This window comes from Dama dama, chromosome 24 (assembly GCF_033118175.1).
Source record: "Dama dama isolate Ldn47 chromosome 24, ASM3311817v1, whole genome shotgun sequence".
Lineage (NCBI taxonomy): Eukaryota > Metazoa > Chordata > Mammalia > Artiodactyla > Cervidae > Dama > Dama dama.
The window spans coordinates 61,784,968-61,802,724 of record NC_083704.1 but is presented as its reverse complement, the minus strand read 5'-3'; the positions used below and the strand labels follow the sequence as shown (position 1 = coordinate 61,802,724).

Below are 17,757 nucleotides of genomic sequence, written 5' to 3'. Positions count from 1 at the left end.
CGTCGCCACCTTCTCAGCTTCCGTTTCTGTATTTTGCACTTGGCTCTAAGCGACCCCCTTCATTCATCCCACCGCTGTCTCCTGGTTTGACTGGGTCAGTCTCTGCCCTGTGTCAAGCACCCACCGTTTTTGCCCCAGCTGGGGAAGGACCGGGTGTGACAGGCCGCCCTCTGGGACGGTGACAGGTTCAGTTTTGGGGTAGGTTGTGGAGACCCCTCCACCCCTCGGGGGTGCAGGCTCCATGGGTGGGACGCTCCCCACTGCAAGACAGCTGCAAGTGGAGATGGTCTTAGAGCCAGAGTCTGCAGAGCCTGGAGGCTGAGGCTGGGATCCTGGGGTTCCAGCAAGATGGCTCTGGAACCCGAGAATTGTCAGGGCTTCAGCTGCCACGACCCCAGAGCCTCAGAAGCCTAGGTGCCCCAGTTCTAAGAGGTGCCCCCACGAGCTCCCAGTCCTGGGCCCGCGGCTCTGAGCGGCAGGGCTTCCATGTGGCCCTGAGACCTCTCTCCTGGACCCCCGGGGTCCGCCTTTCCTGCTCCTCTGCCCGCCTCCCGTCCTGCCCAGGTCACCCAGAGGGCGGTTGTTGTGCTTGTGCCCAGCCTGACCTCCCAACTTGCCAGGAGCCCTCAGGGGCCACCTGGGGGTAGGTGAAGGTCCTAGACTGAGGCTTCTCCCAGGGCCGAGAGGAAACCGCAAGGTCCCGACTGTCGGGGCGCAGGCTGGAGTCCTTGCCCTTGTTGGAAACACAGGGTGGTGTCCTGTTCCCCAGCCGGAGACCCTAGTATTGGAGCTTGGGGACCTCAGCATCGTGTATTCAGAGGTCAGCGCCACCCCTGTGACCAGCAGCTTGGCTGCTCAAGGTCGGATCTGCGGTGTCCTGGGCAGGGTGCCCACCAGAGGCTGGACAGGCCCCTCTCACATGAGGACGTGCCCCCTCCAGCCTCCCCGTCCCACCCTGCACGTATGTGATGGCCTCAGGCCCGTGGTGTGTGAGCCTCTCGGAGCCCCAGGCCCCGCTTCCCCCCACCCCAGTCCCCTCCTTCACCCAGTGCTGCGGGGCAGTCCTGGCCAGCCCACGCCTCGGCCCCACGCACCTCTGCCCTGTCCCGGGTCCCAGATCAGACGTTTAGACAGAGTTCTCCTTCCCTGGGAGCCCTCAGAGGCAGGCTGGAGACTGAGGGACCCAGGAAGTAGTTGCAGAAGTGAAGAAGCCATGCCCGCGTGGGAGTCTGGCAGAGTGACCGAGGGGAGAGTTGACACCCCCTTTGCAAATGGCTATTCTTCAGCTGAGGGCTTGCCAACCAATTCTGATTGGTGGGGAATGGCCAGGAGTGTGGAGGGAGTTGAGCGGTGGGAGGTAATCTGTTGGTACATGAAATAGATCCTTCTCTGCAGACAGCTAGGTACTGTAACCTACGTCTTCACCATCAAGCTAAGTTGTGTCTTATTCCCGTTCACTTCAAAGACCTTGTTGTTTATTCCCCCACGGTGATGTCTGAACAGCCGACATATCAAGGGTGATTATTTCGCTAATAAGCTTTTTAACAAGAGCCATATTGAGCGAAGTGCATTGGAACAAGATAATTATTTAGCCCTGAGGAGCGCACATTGCAAATGAAGCGTAGCGTGGGCGTCTCTGCTGCCCCAGGGGCTCAGCGGCTGCCGCGTCTCCTGCCCTCCATCTTCAGTCCCCTTGCTTTCAGAGAAGGATGCTCACACCCTCTCCCCGAGGCTGGCTTGAGAAAGGCCACGCACTGAAATACAGAAGTAGCTGTCCAGAAGGCTCAGGGCCCAGCGGGCGGGCGGGGGTGGGCTGGGGTGGGGGCCCCATTTTACATCTGTCTCTCGGCGGCAGGGTTGACACCTCCCGTGCCGCCTACGGTCAGGCCGGAGCTGACGTGGGGGTCCCAGGGGGCCCCAGTCCCATGGAGACGAGGGTCCTACTCCAGTCAGGGCTTTGGGGTTGGGATGAGCGCCCTTGCACCCTTCCTGGGGGTTTTCCACCATCGCCTCCGAGGACACAGTCACAGTCACGGTCGGACTTTGCTTACATGGGGGTGGACTCTGGACGTAACGGGACTCACCCTCGCCGCCACGCGTGTGGTCAACGCCGTGCGATGTGGTTTCTGGCTATAATTTATTTCAAAGCTGTTTTTTGTTTTTCTTTCTTAGACCATTCATTTTGTTCCCGATCCCTGTTTTACTGTTTTAAATATCCTCCAGCCCTGTTTGTTTCACGTTTCTTGACTTTTTTTCTTTTTTTTTTTTTTTAGTTGTGGATTTTACTTTATATTTTTTGTTTAGCCCAAGCCCTTCTCTCTTTTGCGGCTCCCGACCCTCTGAGGGACCCACAGGCCTTGGTTACAACTCAGCCCTTCTCCTGGTTGTCTTCGCTCAGGCCCAGCTGGAGGCGGGAGGGGACATTTGCAATTGGAGGCACCCGCCAGAGCTGGTGGGGATTCTCCCTGCGTGTCAGAGCACCCCCTGGAGACCAGAGCCCTTTGCCAAGGAAGTGGCCCCAGCACCCGATAATCTGAGCAGGAGAAGCCTCCTTGGGGTTCACTGACGGGAGCCTGCCCCCCACCCCTGCGGGGAGACCGCCCCCTGAGGGCACGTGGTGATGTGGAGAGAGGAAGTGGTGGGTGGAAGACTGGACTGCGGCCAGGGGGCTGCCCGCCTGGGGTCTTACCCCGCTCACCTCTCCCTTGGCTTTGGGCCTCAGCTGTCACGGTGCTGGGGGGGGTGCACAGATTCACCCCGAAGACACGTGGGCCCCGCAGGGCGTGGTTCCGTCTTCATTTTTCTGGCCACGCGTTCATTGTTTCAGTAGAAAGCTTTTCTCTGCAAACAGGGATTGGTAGTCAGGTAACCAGAGCGCGCTCCCTGGTTTTGCTTCCTTCCAGCAAACATTGATGCGGTTCTCTGGTTTTGGGGGGAGCGGGGAGTCCCTGCTTTCCCCAGCAGGCAGACGGAGTCCCAACTCGGTCCCGTCTGCCCCCACCCATAACCGGTGTCCGCTCGGAACCTGGTTCCTGAGAAGGCCAGCCGTGCTGCTGCGTAGGAGACAGATGCTAAAACGGGCCCCCGCCTGAGCCCCACGCGTCCCACCCCGAGTGAGAACAGGCCTGGTCTCTTACCCCAGGCGGGCCCCTGCATCGGGGACTGGGGAGACCCGCCCCGGACCCCGAGTGTCTCGTGTGGCTCCGGGGCTCAAGGCAGCTCGGTCACCGATGACCCCCTCTGCCCGCCCCCCCCCCCCCATCTTCTCTCCCCTTAGGTCCTGGCCTGGCCTTCATCGCCTACCCAAAAGCCGTGACGATGATGCCGCTGCCCACATTTTGGTCCATCCTTTTTTTCATTATGCTTCTCTTGCTTGGACTGGATAGCCAGGTACGTGCAGAGTGAGGGGATGGCCCCCTGCGGAGGGGAATGGTCCCCCCTAGAAACCTGGTTCTGGCAGAGCCTCCCTCTGCAATGTGATGAGACGGTTGCAACCCCCAACACACACACACACACACACAGCCTCATATCACGCCTGCAGCAGCTGCAGCCAGCAAGGGTTCCTGGACCCCGGGGGAGGGAATGGTCCAGGGCGGCAGCAGGATGTCATCTGCGCCAAAGCTCGAGCCTTTGACCTCAGCGAGGGAGAGAGAGACAGCCTCAGGTTGTGGGCCCAGGGGTACAAGGAGAAGGGTGAGACCACAGTGGGGGGCACAAGCCGCGGGGCACGGAGCCCCCGGGCAGGCCCCGGCGGGACCCGGCGCACAGGCCGTTCCGGCAGGCGGCCAACACAGCTGTCCGGGGCGCGAGTGGCCACTGACAGTCCTGAGCGCGGCCACGGAAGCTGGAACCGGGCTGTGCTCGCCACCTCCTAGGGCACGTGGGTCTGCGGGCTTGGCCCCTGCAGGGAAACCGAGCCCCCAGAGCCTCGCTCAACGTCCCCCTGCCCTCCCCACACAGACAGGAACCCCATTACCCTATTGTCTTTCCCTGCACCTCTCAACCCCCACGTCCCAGCCCTCCAGGGCTTAGGCCTCCCCCCTCCCCGGGGTGTGTCCACGTGTGTCAGCCGGGGCTGTGTCTGCCTTTGGAGACTCAGTTGCCAGTCCCACTCACCCCCACGGTGTTGCTTTGTTGAACACGTTTCCTCCACCCCAGCCTCAGTTTCCTCATCCGGTAAATGGGTATGATTATATCTTCGTTGCCTTTGGTGAAGCACGCTATGGGGAGCAGTCAATGGTGCCCGGAGGACGTTAGAGCGAGCCCCTGGGACTCCTTTCCCTGGAAATAGGCGTGTTTTCACTGAGGCCGTCTCGAGAGCACAAGTGTGGCTCCAGGAGGGGGCAGTTAGGATGTGCAGGGCGGGCTAGTCCTGTGCCCAGGGCCAGCCAGGGGCCTCCATCCGAGGCCAGTCTCTGACAGGCAGCCTCGTGTGCCAGCCCGGGGTCCGGATACCTCACAGAAGTCTGGGCATCTGGGACCCTGTGAGAGGCGGGGGCTGCACCCCTTCAGGAGAGAGCCTTGCCCACCGTCCCCCAAGCAGCGGCCTGGAGGCCAGTGACCAGATGGGCCCCCCGGGACTCAGGACCTGGGAGATGGGAAGTCTCAGAAGGTCAGGCAGGGGAGAGAGGGCGGTCCGCTAACAAGGTCCAGAGCAGAGCGGAGGGTTTGGCAGAAAGAAGACCAGGATTAGCAGAGAAGACCGAAGGAAAACATTTGGGAGACGGGAAACAAAAATAACGAGAGGTTGTTGATGAACTTGAGCTGTGTAAACAGCGAGATGGCTCCATCCATCACCCCTGGTTAATGAGCTTGGCCTTAGGAGGCCCCCGGCAGCCGGCTTTTATAACCTCTTCCAGAGCTCTCAGCAAAACCCAAAAAAGAAAACAGAAAGAGGTTAATAAATGACAAAGCAGGCCATCTCCAGACTGGCCTCTTGGGCTGCGGAAGGGGCACAGGTGGTTATTCATTAGATTGCCCGTGGGAGGCAGGTGGGGCCTGGTGGAGGCTGTGCGCCCTTCACTTCGGGCGGTTTGAAGCTCTCCAGGGCAGCCTCGCCCAGAGCGCCAGCTCTTCTGGTTCAGAGCGTGCAGCTCGCGGCACCGAACAACCCGCCTGATTGACGCCCCAGGAAGGGGCGTGGTGGGCTTTGAGTGCTGGGATCCCTCCGCTGCACCCGTGTGAACTCCGGACGTGGAGGAAGGTTTATAGATGCATCAACACCAGCCATGATAAGGGCCCTACCCTGCGAGCTGTCCACTCGGACCAGGCTTCACGTGTCACGTGTGGAAAAATACACAGAACGTGAAATTGACCCTCTAGCCATCTTTATGGCTTCCCCGGCGGCTCAGAGGTAGAGGACCCAGCTGCAAAGGAGGAGACGCTGGTTTGATCCCTGCGTCGGGAAGATTGTCTGAAGAAGGGAATGGCAAACCCGTCCAGTATTCTTGCCTGGAAAAATCCCACTGGACAGAAGAGGCTGGCGGACTACAGTCCATAGGGTCGCAGAGCCGGACATGACTGAAGCCACTGAGCGCCCATTTGTGAGTGCTCGATCCGTGCATTAAGCACACTCATGTCGTCGTAGCCATCACCACCATCTCCAGAACTTTCTCATCTTCCCAAACGGAAAGCCTGTCCCCACGAAAACCCCCTTTTCCTCCCGTCGCCGCCTCGCTTTTAAGCATCAGCTCCTTAGTATGCAGTGTCCCGTATTTACGGACAACTGTCCCCCAGAGCCGCGGAAGCTAGGCTCAGAGACAGCCGGGGCTCGGCCGCACCCAGCGGGTTAGGGACTGAAGCCATGCCTGACGGCTCCCAGAGCTGCCAGTTCATCCCTGCGAGCTGGCCTTCCCTTTTTTTGAAAGATATTTACTTGCTTATTTTTGACTATGTCGGGTCCCAGTGGTGGCGCGCGGGCTTAGTTGCCCGGCAGCACGTGGGGTCTTCGTTCCAAGCCAGGGATGGAACCGGTGTCCCCTGCGCGGGAAGGTGGACTCAACCTCTGGACCACCAGGGACGGGCCGGCCTTTCAGCCTGAGTTTCTCCCCCCAGCACATAGCTCCCTCCTGTGGACGTGCAGAGATGCACAGCCAGTCTCAGGGAGCGCGCGCCCCACTCAGCCGAGGAGGGGGTCCCTAGGTTCGGGAGCATTCTCTTTGGCTGAGGGGTGTTTGCGGAGAGAGGGAGTGGGACGGTCACTACGTGGAGACAGGTGCCTGTCGCTCTCGCTGGCCTCCCTGAGGGGGGCGCGGTGTGCGCGCAGCCCGAGGGGGACGCGGTGTGCGCGCAGCCCGAGGGGGGCGCGGTATGCGCGCGGCCTGAGCGGGGGCGCGGTGTGCGCTGTGCGCGCAGTCCGAGGAGGGCGCGGTGTGTGCGCGCAGCCCGAGGGGTACGCGGTGTGCGCGCAGCCCGAGGGGGACGCGGTGTGCGCGCAGCCCGAGGGGGGCGCGGTATGCGCGGGGCCTGAGCGGGGGCACGGTGTGCGCTGTTCGCGCAGTCCGAGGAGGGCGCGGTGTGTGCGCGCAGCCAGAGGGGGACGCGGTGTGCGCGCAGCCCGAGGCGGGTGCGGTGTGCGCGTGGCCCTAGCGGGGACGCGGTATGCGCGCAGCCTGAGCCGGGGGGCGCGGTGTACGCGCAGCCTGAGAGGGGACACGGTGTGTGCGCGCAGGCAGCACAGGAAAGGAGAACTGGATACCTCCTCCCCCAGGAGCACAACCCCCCAGCCCCCGCCGTGTATTAACACGGAATCAGCCCATCACCCATTTACTCTAACCCTTTCCCATCCTCCTCACCCCTGTGGAGCAGACAGGATGCTCTCACTTTATAGTGAAGGAAGCAGAGGCTCTGAGAAGGCGGGTCTGTGTCATATTCAGCGAGTCAGGTCTGGAGAGGCTGGTGGAGGGGCTGGCGTGGTGCCCCCCAGGGCCGCAGCAATCAGAAACGAGGGGCTTGTGCCGGTATTGGCCCTGACTCTCGGTGACCCTGCATCTGCCTGTCTTTGATTTTCAAATCTCAAAACAGGGAAGAACCTTAACTCCTTTACAAGGTTAATGTCAGATCTGCCGGTCTGCTCTGGTTCACTGGCCTTTTAGACTCAGCACCCCTTTGGCTGAGACATCAATCAGAGGTCTAAGCACCTGCCCCCTGCTCTCTTGGGACCCCTTCCAAGAGCTTCTTGGTCATTGTTTCTCTGAATTCCCAGCCCCTTTGAACACACGGGAAGGACCTGCTCCCGTGTATGTGTGTTCCCTGATTCTCCCGTGATGCTTCCCAGAGGAGCTAGCCGTTGGCCGTGTCTTGCAGGAAGGCTGTGGAAGCAAACCTCCCAGTGTCTGTCCCAGAGGAAAGAGCTGACGGGTTGAGGTTTTAGCTTTTGGACGTCGAGTGGACTCCGATGGCCTCAGAGGGCGTGTTGGCTAGCCGAGCCGTTTGGCTGTGGTCACTCCAATGAAAATGCGTCAGCGTGCCCTTTCACCCCAAACCGTACCTCTAGACTACTGTGCTGCGGATAGGTGCCTAGAGACAGACGTGGTCCGGCCCAGGTCGGCCGCCACGGAAGCTGGAGACGGTCTGCGGGGCACCTTCCCTTGAGGTTGTGAAGCCACTAAGATCCTTGCGATACGCATCCACAGGACAGGGTTAACGCCCCCGTCTGAGAACCGAGGCGGCTCCATGGACTGATGTGAAACGTCCCCCCGGGGATAAATCGTTAGGTGCAACAGTGGGAAGGTTTAGAAAGACCGAGGGTCACCCTCGAAGGTTACTTATGGACTGGCCTTTCCATCACCTTTGGGAGCCCAGGGGTGAGTTCCTGGGGTCACGGGCAGCATTTGACTCATGCACATGGGCCTGTGGGGTGCACGCAACGTGTGCGGAATCCTCCCGTGGAGCCACGGTCCCCACAGGGTTAAAAACCACCGTGTGAGTCTTCAGTCTGGAAACTGAAGCCCAGACTTGCCTGGGTCACCACCCATAGGTCACGTGCTGCTGGCCCGACTGGGTGCCCAAGGCCCAGAAATAAGGGGGCATCGCCCTCAGCTTCCAGGAAAACCCAGACCCAAGCGGGAGGTTGCCCGCGTTGACACACCAGCCAGCAAGTGTGCCGGGCGGAGGGGCCTCAGGGGCATAGACTATCTGGGGAGCCGCGCGGGGCCCACCAGGCCTGGCCCGGCGGGCGGGCCTCAGCATGCGGAGCCCCTCTGCGGCATGGACGTGGCCCCCCACAACCCGAGCCGAGGGGGTGCTGGCCCGCTGCTCATGGCTCTCCTTCCCTCCCCAGTTCGTGGAAGTGGAAGGACAGATCACGTCCTTGGTTGATCTGCACCCATCCTTGCTAAGGAAGGGTTTTCATCGGGAGATCTTCATCGCCTCCATATGCTGCGTCAGCTACCTGCTGGGGCTGACCATGGTGACGGAGGTAGGTGGCTCCCGCCTGGCACGAGGGGACCCCCGCCCCCAGCAGGGCCCTGGGTGCTCTCACTGTGTTTCCCAGGTCAGTTCAAGGCCACACTGCCTCCCTGCCGCCCCCCCACCCGGCAACTGAGGTCGTCCCTCCTTTGGGGGTCCCACCCCACCCAGGAGCAGCAGGGGGTGACTCAGGATCCCGCCCTCCAGCCAGACGCCCTGCTCCGCTTCCCTGTTACCCTGGCAACACCGTGGCCACCTGCTACCCTCCATCTCTCCTCATCCCGAGGCCCAGGGAAGGGGTGCTTCGGCCGAAATCCCCTTTGACAGCAGCTCCATCCCCACTGCTGTGGGCAGTGGCCCTTCTCTGGCCGGCCTGCAGGGGAGCCGAGCGTGTGAGCCTAGCCCAGGCCGCGGGCTCATCTCCCCAGTGCCCACCACCCGTCTCTCCGTACTCTGCGGCCCAGGGTTGCATTTGACCCCCAGATCAGGTTTTCACATCCCCAGTCTTCCTTCCCGGAACTCAAAATAAATGCGTTTCCCGAAGTGTCTGTAAGAAACACCCCTGGAAAGGCAGATCACAGGTTCACATGCTGAGCAGCTCAGTCTCACTGAAGTCTTCTCTGTTGGCCACCGGGGGTTTTAAGCCCCTCCGTTGGAAACAGGCTTCAGCGAACCCATTCTTTTTTGTGCGAAGAAAGACATGTTTTGCTTTCGTTTCTTTCTGTGTGTGTCTTTTTTAATTAAGTTTTTACTTTTTGACTTAAATTTGTCATGAAGCTAAGCATCCTTTAACACAGTTATCTGGTCCTCATGGCCTCTGCCCAATCCCCACCCCCCCGGCCTGGGCTTTCTATTTCTTGTTGACAGGCCAGAACTCTTTACATATGGAGGGACTTAGAGGCCGAATAGCAAGTTCACCTCCTCTGGCTTTCTCTTCGCAGGGCGGCATGTACGTCTTTCAGCTCTTTGACTACTACGCAGCGAGCGGTGTATGCCTCTTGTGGGTGGCGTTCTTTGAATGTTTTGCTATTGCCTGGATATATGGTGAGTAGAGACGTTTGCCTGCTTTTCTCAGGTCTCCTCTTTGGGCTTCTCTCTTTAGAAGCTTCAGAAACAGAATTCTCGTGGGAATTTCATTTTGCGTCAAACACAAAGGCTGTTCCCTGCCTGGACCCTTCCCCTTTCACCACAAATACGACTGTAGCCACGTGGAAGCTTCTCTCCAGGCTGAAGGTTCAAGGTGTGATCCGATGCCTTGACAAACACAGAGTTTGGCCTTGCAGGGGTCTGTCTTTGGTGAACCACCCCTGGAGTCCAGGAATGGTCCATTCTGACCTCCTCGAGTCCTTGGGATGGCCACACCAGGATTTGGGACTCTGCCTGAGGTTGCTAAAAAAATACGGGCTACCCAGTGACCCGTGAATTTCAGATCCTTTCAGATAAATGTGTGCCGGGTCTGTGTGGTGTGGACAGGTACACAGACCTGGGTGAGGCCCTGGAGACACCCCTTCCTCCTCGCCCCGCCCCGATCCCATGGCCCTTGAGCCCCTGCCGTGAGGTTCCTGGGACGGACGCCGCGTCTGGGATGCCGGATCACCGTCCGTCTGCCTCTGACTCTTGCAGGCAGCGATAACTTCTACGATGGTATTGAAGACATGATCGGCTACCGGCCGGGGCCCTGGATGAAGTACTGCTGGGCTGTGGTCACCCCGCTTCTCTGTATTGTGAGTATGCTCCTGCGTGGCCGTGGGCCACCGTCCCTACCCCAGGGCTTGACGGTTTCACCCGCCCGCGCGCCCATCGTGAACTCAGCGTCGGCTCAGTGCAGGCCTCCGACAAACCCATCTCAGCTGGGCCTCGGGGCAGGGGCTGGGCCGCCGCTGTCCGCTCAGACCACGGCGAGCTCAGAGAGTAGACTGTCCCCCGTGTTTAGGAACTGGGTGCTGGGGGATGCCCCCAGGGACCTCGGTCTCCAGGCCACCGTGTCCCTTCCCCCTGAGCCCCCCGCATCCCCATTTGTTAAACAAGGAGGCCAACCAATGTGGGGCTGAGTAGCAGTGACCGCGTAGGCTGTCTCTTTATCCCCGAGAGCGGCTGTGCCCTTTTATTACCTGAGCTGCAGACTGCCCCCCACAAAATGCCGTCTGCTCTAGCAGCCAGCGGGCTTTCCCAGTGGCGCCAATGGTAAAGAACCCGCCTGCCGACGCAGGAGACGTAAGAGACGTGGGTTCGATCTTCCCTGGGCCGGGAAGATCCCGTGGCGGAGGGCACGGCCACCCACTCCAGCATTCTTGCCTGGAGGCTCCCCGGGGACAGAGGAGCCTGGCGGGCCGCAGCCCGTGGGGTTGCAGAGAGTCAGGCGTGACTGAAGCGACTTGGCACCTGGGCTCACACGCACGCATGTGTGTTTGCACTTCGTTCTAAGGGCGCCCCGAGGGTCCTGCCCAGCTCCGCCTGGGCGGTCAGGGGCCTGACAGGTGGTCTCTCTACCACTGGATCCACGTGGGCCGCTGGGATGCAGAGAAGATGCAGGAGGGCGGTCCCATGGGTGGAAGCAGCCTGCCGAGAGGTCCCCAGGGGCCCCGGCGGGGCTGAGACACTGGGATCCATAGCATAGCCGTGCAGGAGGAGGCGGTGGGCAGGTGGCCGGGCATTGCTGGCCAGAGGAGGACCGTGTGTCCGGAAGGCCCTGAGGAGTGGCAGTGGGTTCTGAGCAGGGCGACCGCTCCAGCAGCAGATGGGGAGGAGTGTAGGCCCCTTGGGGGGGCCCCGCCCTGGCCCCAGAAGCCCCTGACCGCCCCCTTGTCTCCCCACAGGGATGTTTTGTCTTCTCTCTCGTCAAGTATGTACCCCTGACCTACAACAAAGTCTACACGTACCCCACCTGGGCCATCGGGCTGGGCTGGTGCCTGGCCCTGTCCTCCATGGTGTGCGTCCCCCTGGTCATGGTGGTCCGCCTCGGCCAGACCGAAGGGCCCTTCCTCGTGGTAAGCACCCGGGACCCCCCGCCGGGGGCAGGATGCTGAAGGCCAGCCAGCTGGCAGTCGGCTGTGTGACCTGGGGCCCCGCGCTGGCCCTCTCTGAGCCCCAGGCCCCTCCGTCCCCCTGCGGCGCTTCTGAAGCTGCGGGCAGGAGATTGCGCGGCGGGAAGACGGGCAGCGGCGGCACCTCTGGGGGCCAGGCAGCGGGCCAGGGGGCAGCGGCTTCAGATGCCAAGACGAGAGCCACGGCTTCACCCCCAGAGCAGAGGCGGCCAGCTTGTTGCTGAGACAGGAGCTGGGGGGGAGGGCTGAGCCCAGCCCACACTGGTGTCCCCCTTCCCAGACTGGTGGCCCCGATTGCCGCCGGACCCTCGGATAGAGGCCACCTCTGCACCAAGCAGAAGCTCTGGCTCCAGGGTCTCTGCCCCCGTGGGTCTCCTTCCCCCCCCCCCCCCAACCACCCCCCGAATCCTGCCGCCATCCTCTCCCAAATTCCTCCAACAGTCCTGGGGGTTACAGGCCCTGGCTCTTTCCAAGAAATCCTTTTCTTAGACTCTCCCGTAACCTTTGGGCTTGGGCTGGCTCCAGGACGACACTGTTTTGTTCTGGGCTGTTTTTATTGTTATTCTCTTAAAAATCTGGAGCCAGGATGTCCGGGGGCCCTGACTCCCTCCTGGGCTGGGCAGTTTCCTTGTGGGCAGGGGCCTGGTTGAGGGGGGAGATGTCGTTGGTCGGGGGCTGGGGGGGAGGAGGGGACAGGCCTTCCCAAGACGGAGGAAGTAGGCAGGGGTGTGCCAGGGAGGAAGCCGTGAGGCTGGGGTCTATCTGGGCCAGGAAAGCCTCTGGGGTGTCCCTGCGGCCCTGGGTCCATTGTGTTTTCTCAGAGGCCACAAGGAAGGACCCCAGGATTCAGCCAGAATGCTGAATAGCCCTCTCATTTATCAAAGCACGGACATAGTGTGCCTGGGACAGATCCAGCCCCGCCCCCCCGGAATTTCCAGGAATTTCTCTTGCCACCCAGAGACTGAAGGGTTAATTGGCGGCGTTGGAAGGCAGTGCTGAATGCTCATAGCCGCCCCAAGAGGTCACTGCCTTCTGTCCCTTGGAATCCTAATTTTAAAATCCTGCTCCATCTCACGTTTAGAGGTTCAGGCAGAGCAGGGTTGGTGTCGGGGAGGAATTCGAGTCCACCCCCGGGTCACGTCCGATCCTCACACCCCCAGACCTGACCTGACGGTTCCCCGAAGCCCCCTCCTCTGAAGGCAGCCGGCCACCACCCACCTGTGTTGGCCTCCAGTCTGGTTCCTCCTAGGCCCAGGCAGCCGCCCCAGCTGGGGTGTGGGGGGCACTGGGGCGCGGGGGCTCAGGCACCATCGCAGGAGGTGGTCAGGCTCCCGATTCTGGCACCCCCCACCCCGGATTATCAAGGAGATGTGGGCCTCTGCTTGCCAGAGCTTGTGGTTTTTAAAGAGCAGGTGGAAATCTGGATTTTCAAATGAAATATTGCAGCTTTTACCAAGCAGCTTTTGAGCCTGTTGTAAACCTGCAATGAATGTGGATGCCGAGACAGAGGGTTTCCCGTTGGCCACTGCTTCCTCTTGAAGCCTCTGAGTGGCCACCTGGCAGGCGGTGGGCTGGGTGGCGGGAGCCCTGGGTCGAGTCTCAGCTCTGCTTTGGTTTCTTGGGTGTCCTGAGAGGGGCTTTTTTTCCCCTCACCCGTGATCAGGCAACCTGGGAAAGAACCAGCTGCCCCACGCCCGGCGGTGGTCCAGCCTCTGGCCTCTCTGATGGGCGGGGCAGCGCAGACAGGCAGCATGGTCTCCAGGCCCCCATCGGGGATGTGGAGAGGGCAGGACCTGTAGCTTGTGGAGATGGGGGAGTTTGGGAAGGTTGGGAGCCATGGGAGGCTCAAGACAGACATCCAGCCTCGGGCATACGAACTGCAGAAACTCAGCTGCTTTGCAAGTCAGGGAGATAGTGGGGACAAGAATCCCGAGGAGGCATATTTCAGCTCTATGGGGGAAAGAGTGTGAAGGCAGGAGTCCCCTTGGCCAAGGAATCTACCTGCCGGGAGCTCTGCCCTCGTTCAGGGCCTGGGGCACCTTGGTTCAAGGCTTCTGTTTGCCAGGAGATGAAAAATGGGAGGTCCAGAGAGGGCAGGGGTTTGGCGGAGGTCACACGGCACCCCGGCAGGACTCAAGGTGAAGAGGGAACCCGCAGGGCCTGACCCGTCTCCCCACGCCTGTCCCCTTCCTTCTCCAGAGACTCAAGTACCTGCTGACCCCGAGGGAACCCAACCGCTGGGCCGTGGAGCACGAGGGGGCCATGCCCTACAGCTCACGCATGGCCCTCAACAACACGCTCAGGAAACCCACCCACATCATCGTGGAGACCATGATGTGAACGCTCTCCAGCGGACGGGCCGTTCTCCTGCTGTTTACTAACATTAGATTCTCGTAGGACCAGGTTTACAAAGCTTTATATTTGCACTAGGGTTTTTGTTTATTTTTTCAATTGTCACAGAAAATGTTACTCTGTGTGTGTGTGTGTGTGTGTGTGTGTGTGTGAGCAGGTGTGCGTGTGGTGTTGTGTGTATGTGTATTTCCTTTTGATCTGGGGATGTTTTGTACAAAAAAGCAAACCCACGGGCAGCTGTCCGGGGCAAGGCAGAACTTTCATACAGAATCAGATGTATTTTATGGGGACTTGGTAAAATTTTCTTTGTATTTTTTTTTACATGTAACTATGTACACACGTAGAGATCGTCAAGCACTTTTACCACTTGAATTGATCTTGCCAGCAATAGATCTCGTTTTTAAAAGCAATTCTTTGGTGCTTGTGCAACTGGCAGAAAGTTCTGCCCCCCACCACCGACCAGAACCCTGGGTGGAATTTTAAAGGTGTCGTACCCGCAGACCTGGTTCAAGTGAAGCAAACAGCTATCTGGCCAGACCCCAAGGGGCTGGAGAGAGGAAGGCGCCTTGTGACACTATCTTAGCCAATAAGAGAGATGCCCAAACCGTTAACCAACCCTCAAGAAAAGGGACTCAGAGTCCACAGTGGAGGCCCAACGGCGAAAGTCGGATGCTAAGAGTGCCGGGGACCCCTGCCTCGGGAGGGTCCCTATTATTTCAGGATTGAGGGTGGATAGTCAGAAGGATGAGAGTGAGAGGCGTCCTTCCCCGGGGTATCCCCTCAAGCAAGTGGAGGCTGGCCCCACAGGAACTGGGGGTTTCCAGGCTCCAGACCTCACATGGATGGGTCTGTTGCCTTAGAAGGGGGCTCCTATCAGCTTCCGGCCGACCTCCCCAGCTGGCATCTCTTGAAGCTGCCTATTGGAGAAGCATGATGTATTTGGTGAGGGTCGAGGGGTAAGCCAGCGGACCAAAGGATGTGCGCCCAAGTGCCCCGGAGCGGGTGGGGGGCCTGGTGTCGGGCGAGGGGCTGCTCCTTCCCTCCTCACTCCACCCTCAGCTCCGGCCTCGTTTCCCAGAGGCTCTTGTTGAAGACCCCGGCCCAGGGTCACCCTGGCGCCCAGCAGGGAGCTCCAGGAGTGAGCTGTCGTTGGGGCGAGGTGCTCCCCAAACTCTCCTGCGAGTTCAGGCACAGGTGCAACCCACGTGGGTCACCTGGGAGCTAAGGTGTCGCTTTCGCCCCCTCCCCTACAAAAGCTGGGGTCAGGCGTGCAGTGGGTGGGGACCGCAGGCAGAAGCTGAGTCAGGGCAGGCACCCTGGAAACGGGCGTCCCTCTCTGAACCAGGACGGAAGGCACCCCACCTTTAGAATCCCGCCCAGCCCGCATCTGGACCTCAACTGTGCCATTTAAACAGACACTTCCAAGCCCAGAGTCTAAAGTAAACCGAACCATCGTCCCGTACAAAGGGCAGTGATCGCCTCGGGGGCTGTGGAGCACGGTCCCGCTCCGCGTTCAGAGCAGGGGTTCTATGAACCCTGGGACCCCCCCCTCCCCAAACCTGGGCAGGGGTGGGGCCTCAGGTGTCGCCCTCCCTGGGGGCAGAGGTGACTCTGAACCTCCCATCTTTGGTGTGTGGTCGCAGTCCCGTCTCCATGGCGATACTCTGCCAAATAACACCCCACCCTATTCCAAACCGTCAGCAAGTCTACGTTCCCATCTCACTGTATTTATGGTTGCCACCGTGTCTGATTCGCTGGTGATGTTTTGTTTTTTCCGTTTTATTGAGTAGCAATGTGACCTCTTCTTTGTCTTATGGAGCTTTAGTAAACTAACCACTGTCAGTGACTGGGGACAGGTCACGTGCAGGGGCTCGGGGTGGGGACCTCGGACCCCGGCGAAAGGCCACAGCGTTTCGGGATGGTTGGCAAATCGCAACATTCTGGAAATGGCCCTGAAATGGCCCCTTCTTCTACAATTCCCAGACCAAATTCTAGACCAAAGACACACGCAGACCAAGCCCCCAGGCCCCGCCTGGAAGGAAGGTCAGCCACTCTCCCAAACCGGGTCCTCGCCCGTCTCCGGGCACCTGTCCCCAGTCGCAAGCCCCCTCCTGACCCCCCAGCTCCTGTGTATCCATAGAACTCGGCTCTGCGAGTACCTTATGTAATGACATGTGCCTCTGATGTCTCCGCATAAAGGAAACTTGTCATTGGAGCTCACGACTCTGGTTCGCCTGTCTCTGGGCAGGCCCCCTGCCCGTGCTCTACCTGGGACGGAATTCTGATGTTTGCAGCCAGATTTGGAAGGGAGGCAAGAGGGAGGCTTAAAGGAGGTTTCTAGGGTGCAGAAATGGGGCAGGGCCCCAGGATGGTCTCACCGGGGAGATGCTTCATGGAGCTGGGCCTGGGCCCTGTTCGCCCCTGCGGTCTCCAGTGATGGAGAGGCTTCCTGGGTCTCCCGGTCAGTGCCCTCGTTGGCAAAGGGGCATGTTCGCCTTGAAGACCAAAGACCAGCCTTATGGCAAAGGGCATGCTCCGTCCCCAGAGTCCAGGGACCCTGTGAGCGCCCTCAGGGGCCGGCTGGACCCCAAGCTGCAGCTCAGTGGGACAGGCAGCCCCGGCCCCCCGGCCCCCCACCCAACAGGCCTCTGGGAGCCAGGCGTTGAGAGCAGGGATGCAGGAGATGGCGGGATCTAGCCTGAGGCCACGTGGGACATCCAAAGCCATCACAGAGCGGCCTCAGGTGGTTTCTGGGCCCTGGGCAGCTCCCTCTGCAAAGCCTCTGGTCCCACATTCTCTCCCCAGGTCCCCAAGACAGTGGGGGGGACAGTGTAAGGGGAGCGGGGCTCCTACTCAGCCTGGCCCAGAGTGTCCCCGTGTCCCCAGTTACCACACAGCGGTCAGGGGCCCAGCCAGCATCTCCCAGCGCTACCCCCCACCATCCCTCCCCACCCCCAGGCCTCAGAGACTGGCCAGGAAAGAACCCAAGAAAGGAACCCCCCTCAAGGCAGCCAGAGGCCCCATCCAGCCCTCAGACCCAAGGTCCAGGGAGCCAGGCCATCCACGTGGACGCCGCGAATATCACTGTGCAAAAATCCCAGCAAGCACAAAACAACGAAGTCAGGCATCGAACTCGGAGAGGGGTGTGGACGCCCCAGAGCCAGGGGGCGGCCTTTGTCCCTGGGTCGGCCTCTCCACAGGTGTCGCTGCAGACACATTCTGCCCTGTTCCCTGGGGTGGGGGGCTGAAGCATCTTATTATATATTTGACTTCAAACTGAGATGTCGGCTTCATTTTTTTTTCACCCAGTTAATTTTCAAATCCCTAGCAACTGTGACTGTATTTAGCACGAGAGAAAGCTGAGAACATGGGTCTTTGCCTCCTTCCAGAAATGTCTGGTTCATCAGGACATTTTTTGAAACTTCAAACTATTTTTTAAGATATTTTAAACTTTTGTAAAAGAAAAAAAAATATATCAAGCAACAAGAGACTCTTCTGAGGAGCATTTGTATTTGAATAAGATCCTTGGTGTGTAATTCAGTCTCGCTGTATACAAGCTTTTGTGTAAAAATGTTTTCTGATACAAATCCCTGTATTTTGCAGGGTGTTTCTTTTCCTCTTTGGCTTTTTAGATAAATATGTATATCAATATTTTAAATTCATCTTTGCTTTTTTTTTTTTTTAGAGGAGTTTGTAATCACGTTATAACATGAAAATAAAATTTCCTTTTAAAATCTGAAACGTGTGGGTTCCATTCTGACCCAGCCGTTCCTCTTTATGTTTAGCAAGCTGTTTACCGTTTACAGAGGGCTTTCAGCCCTGCCCCGGGGACGTTCCTCAGAGGGGGGTGTTATTCTCTCAGGTTGGAGACACAGAGATGAATGTCGCAGAGGCCCAGCTCTGGTTGGAAAATAATTTCCAGACACGGAGTAGTTCAGAAAGGAGTGGGTTT

At 59.5% G+C, this 17,757-nt stretch overlaps 1 protein-coding gene across 5 annotated transcripts in view; it reads left to right on the top strand.

The window, feature by feature from the left end:
* Positions 1-17,545, top strand: part of SLC6A6 (solute carrier family 6 member 6) — an 82,472-nt gene extending 64,927 nt beyond the window's left edge. For all 5 annotated transcript variants that reach the window (XM_061128937.1, XM_061128940.1, XM_061128938.1 and 2 more), the window contains 6 exons: positions 3,278-3,390; positions 8,282-8,419; positions 9,351-9,453; positions 10,033-10,133; positions 11,226-11,396; positions 13,653-17,545. In XM_061128937.1, coding sequence (XP_060984920.1) covers positions 3,278-3,390; positions 8,282-8,419; positions 9,351-9,453; positions 10,033-10,133; positions 11,226-11,396; positions 13,653-13,793 — 767 coding nt within the window. In that variant the 3' untranslated portion in view covers positions 13,794-17,545. The remainder of the gene's footprint in view (positions 1-3,277; positions 3,391-8,281; positions 8,420-9,350; positions 9,454-10,032; positions 10,134-11,225; positions 11,397-13,652) is intronic.
* The last annotated feature ends 212 nt before the right edge of the window (positions 17,546-17,757 follow it).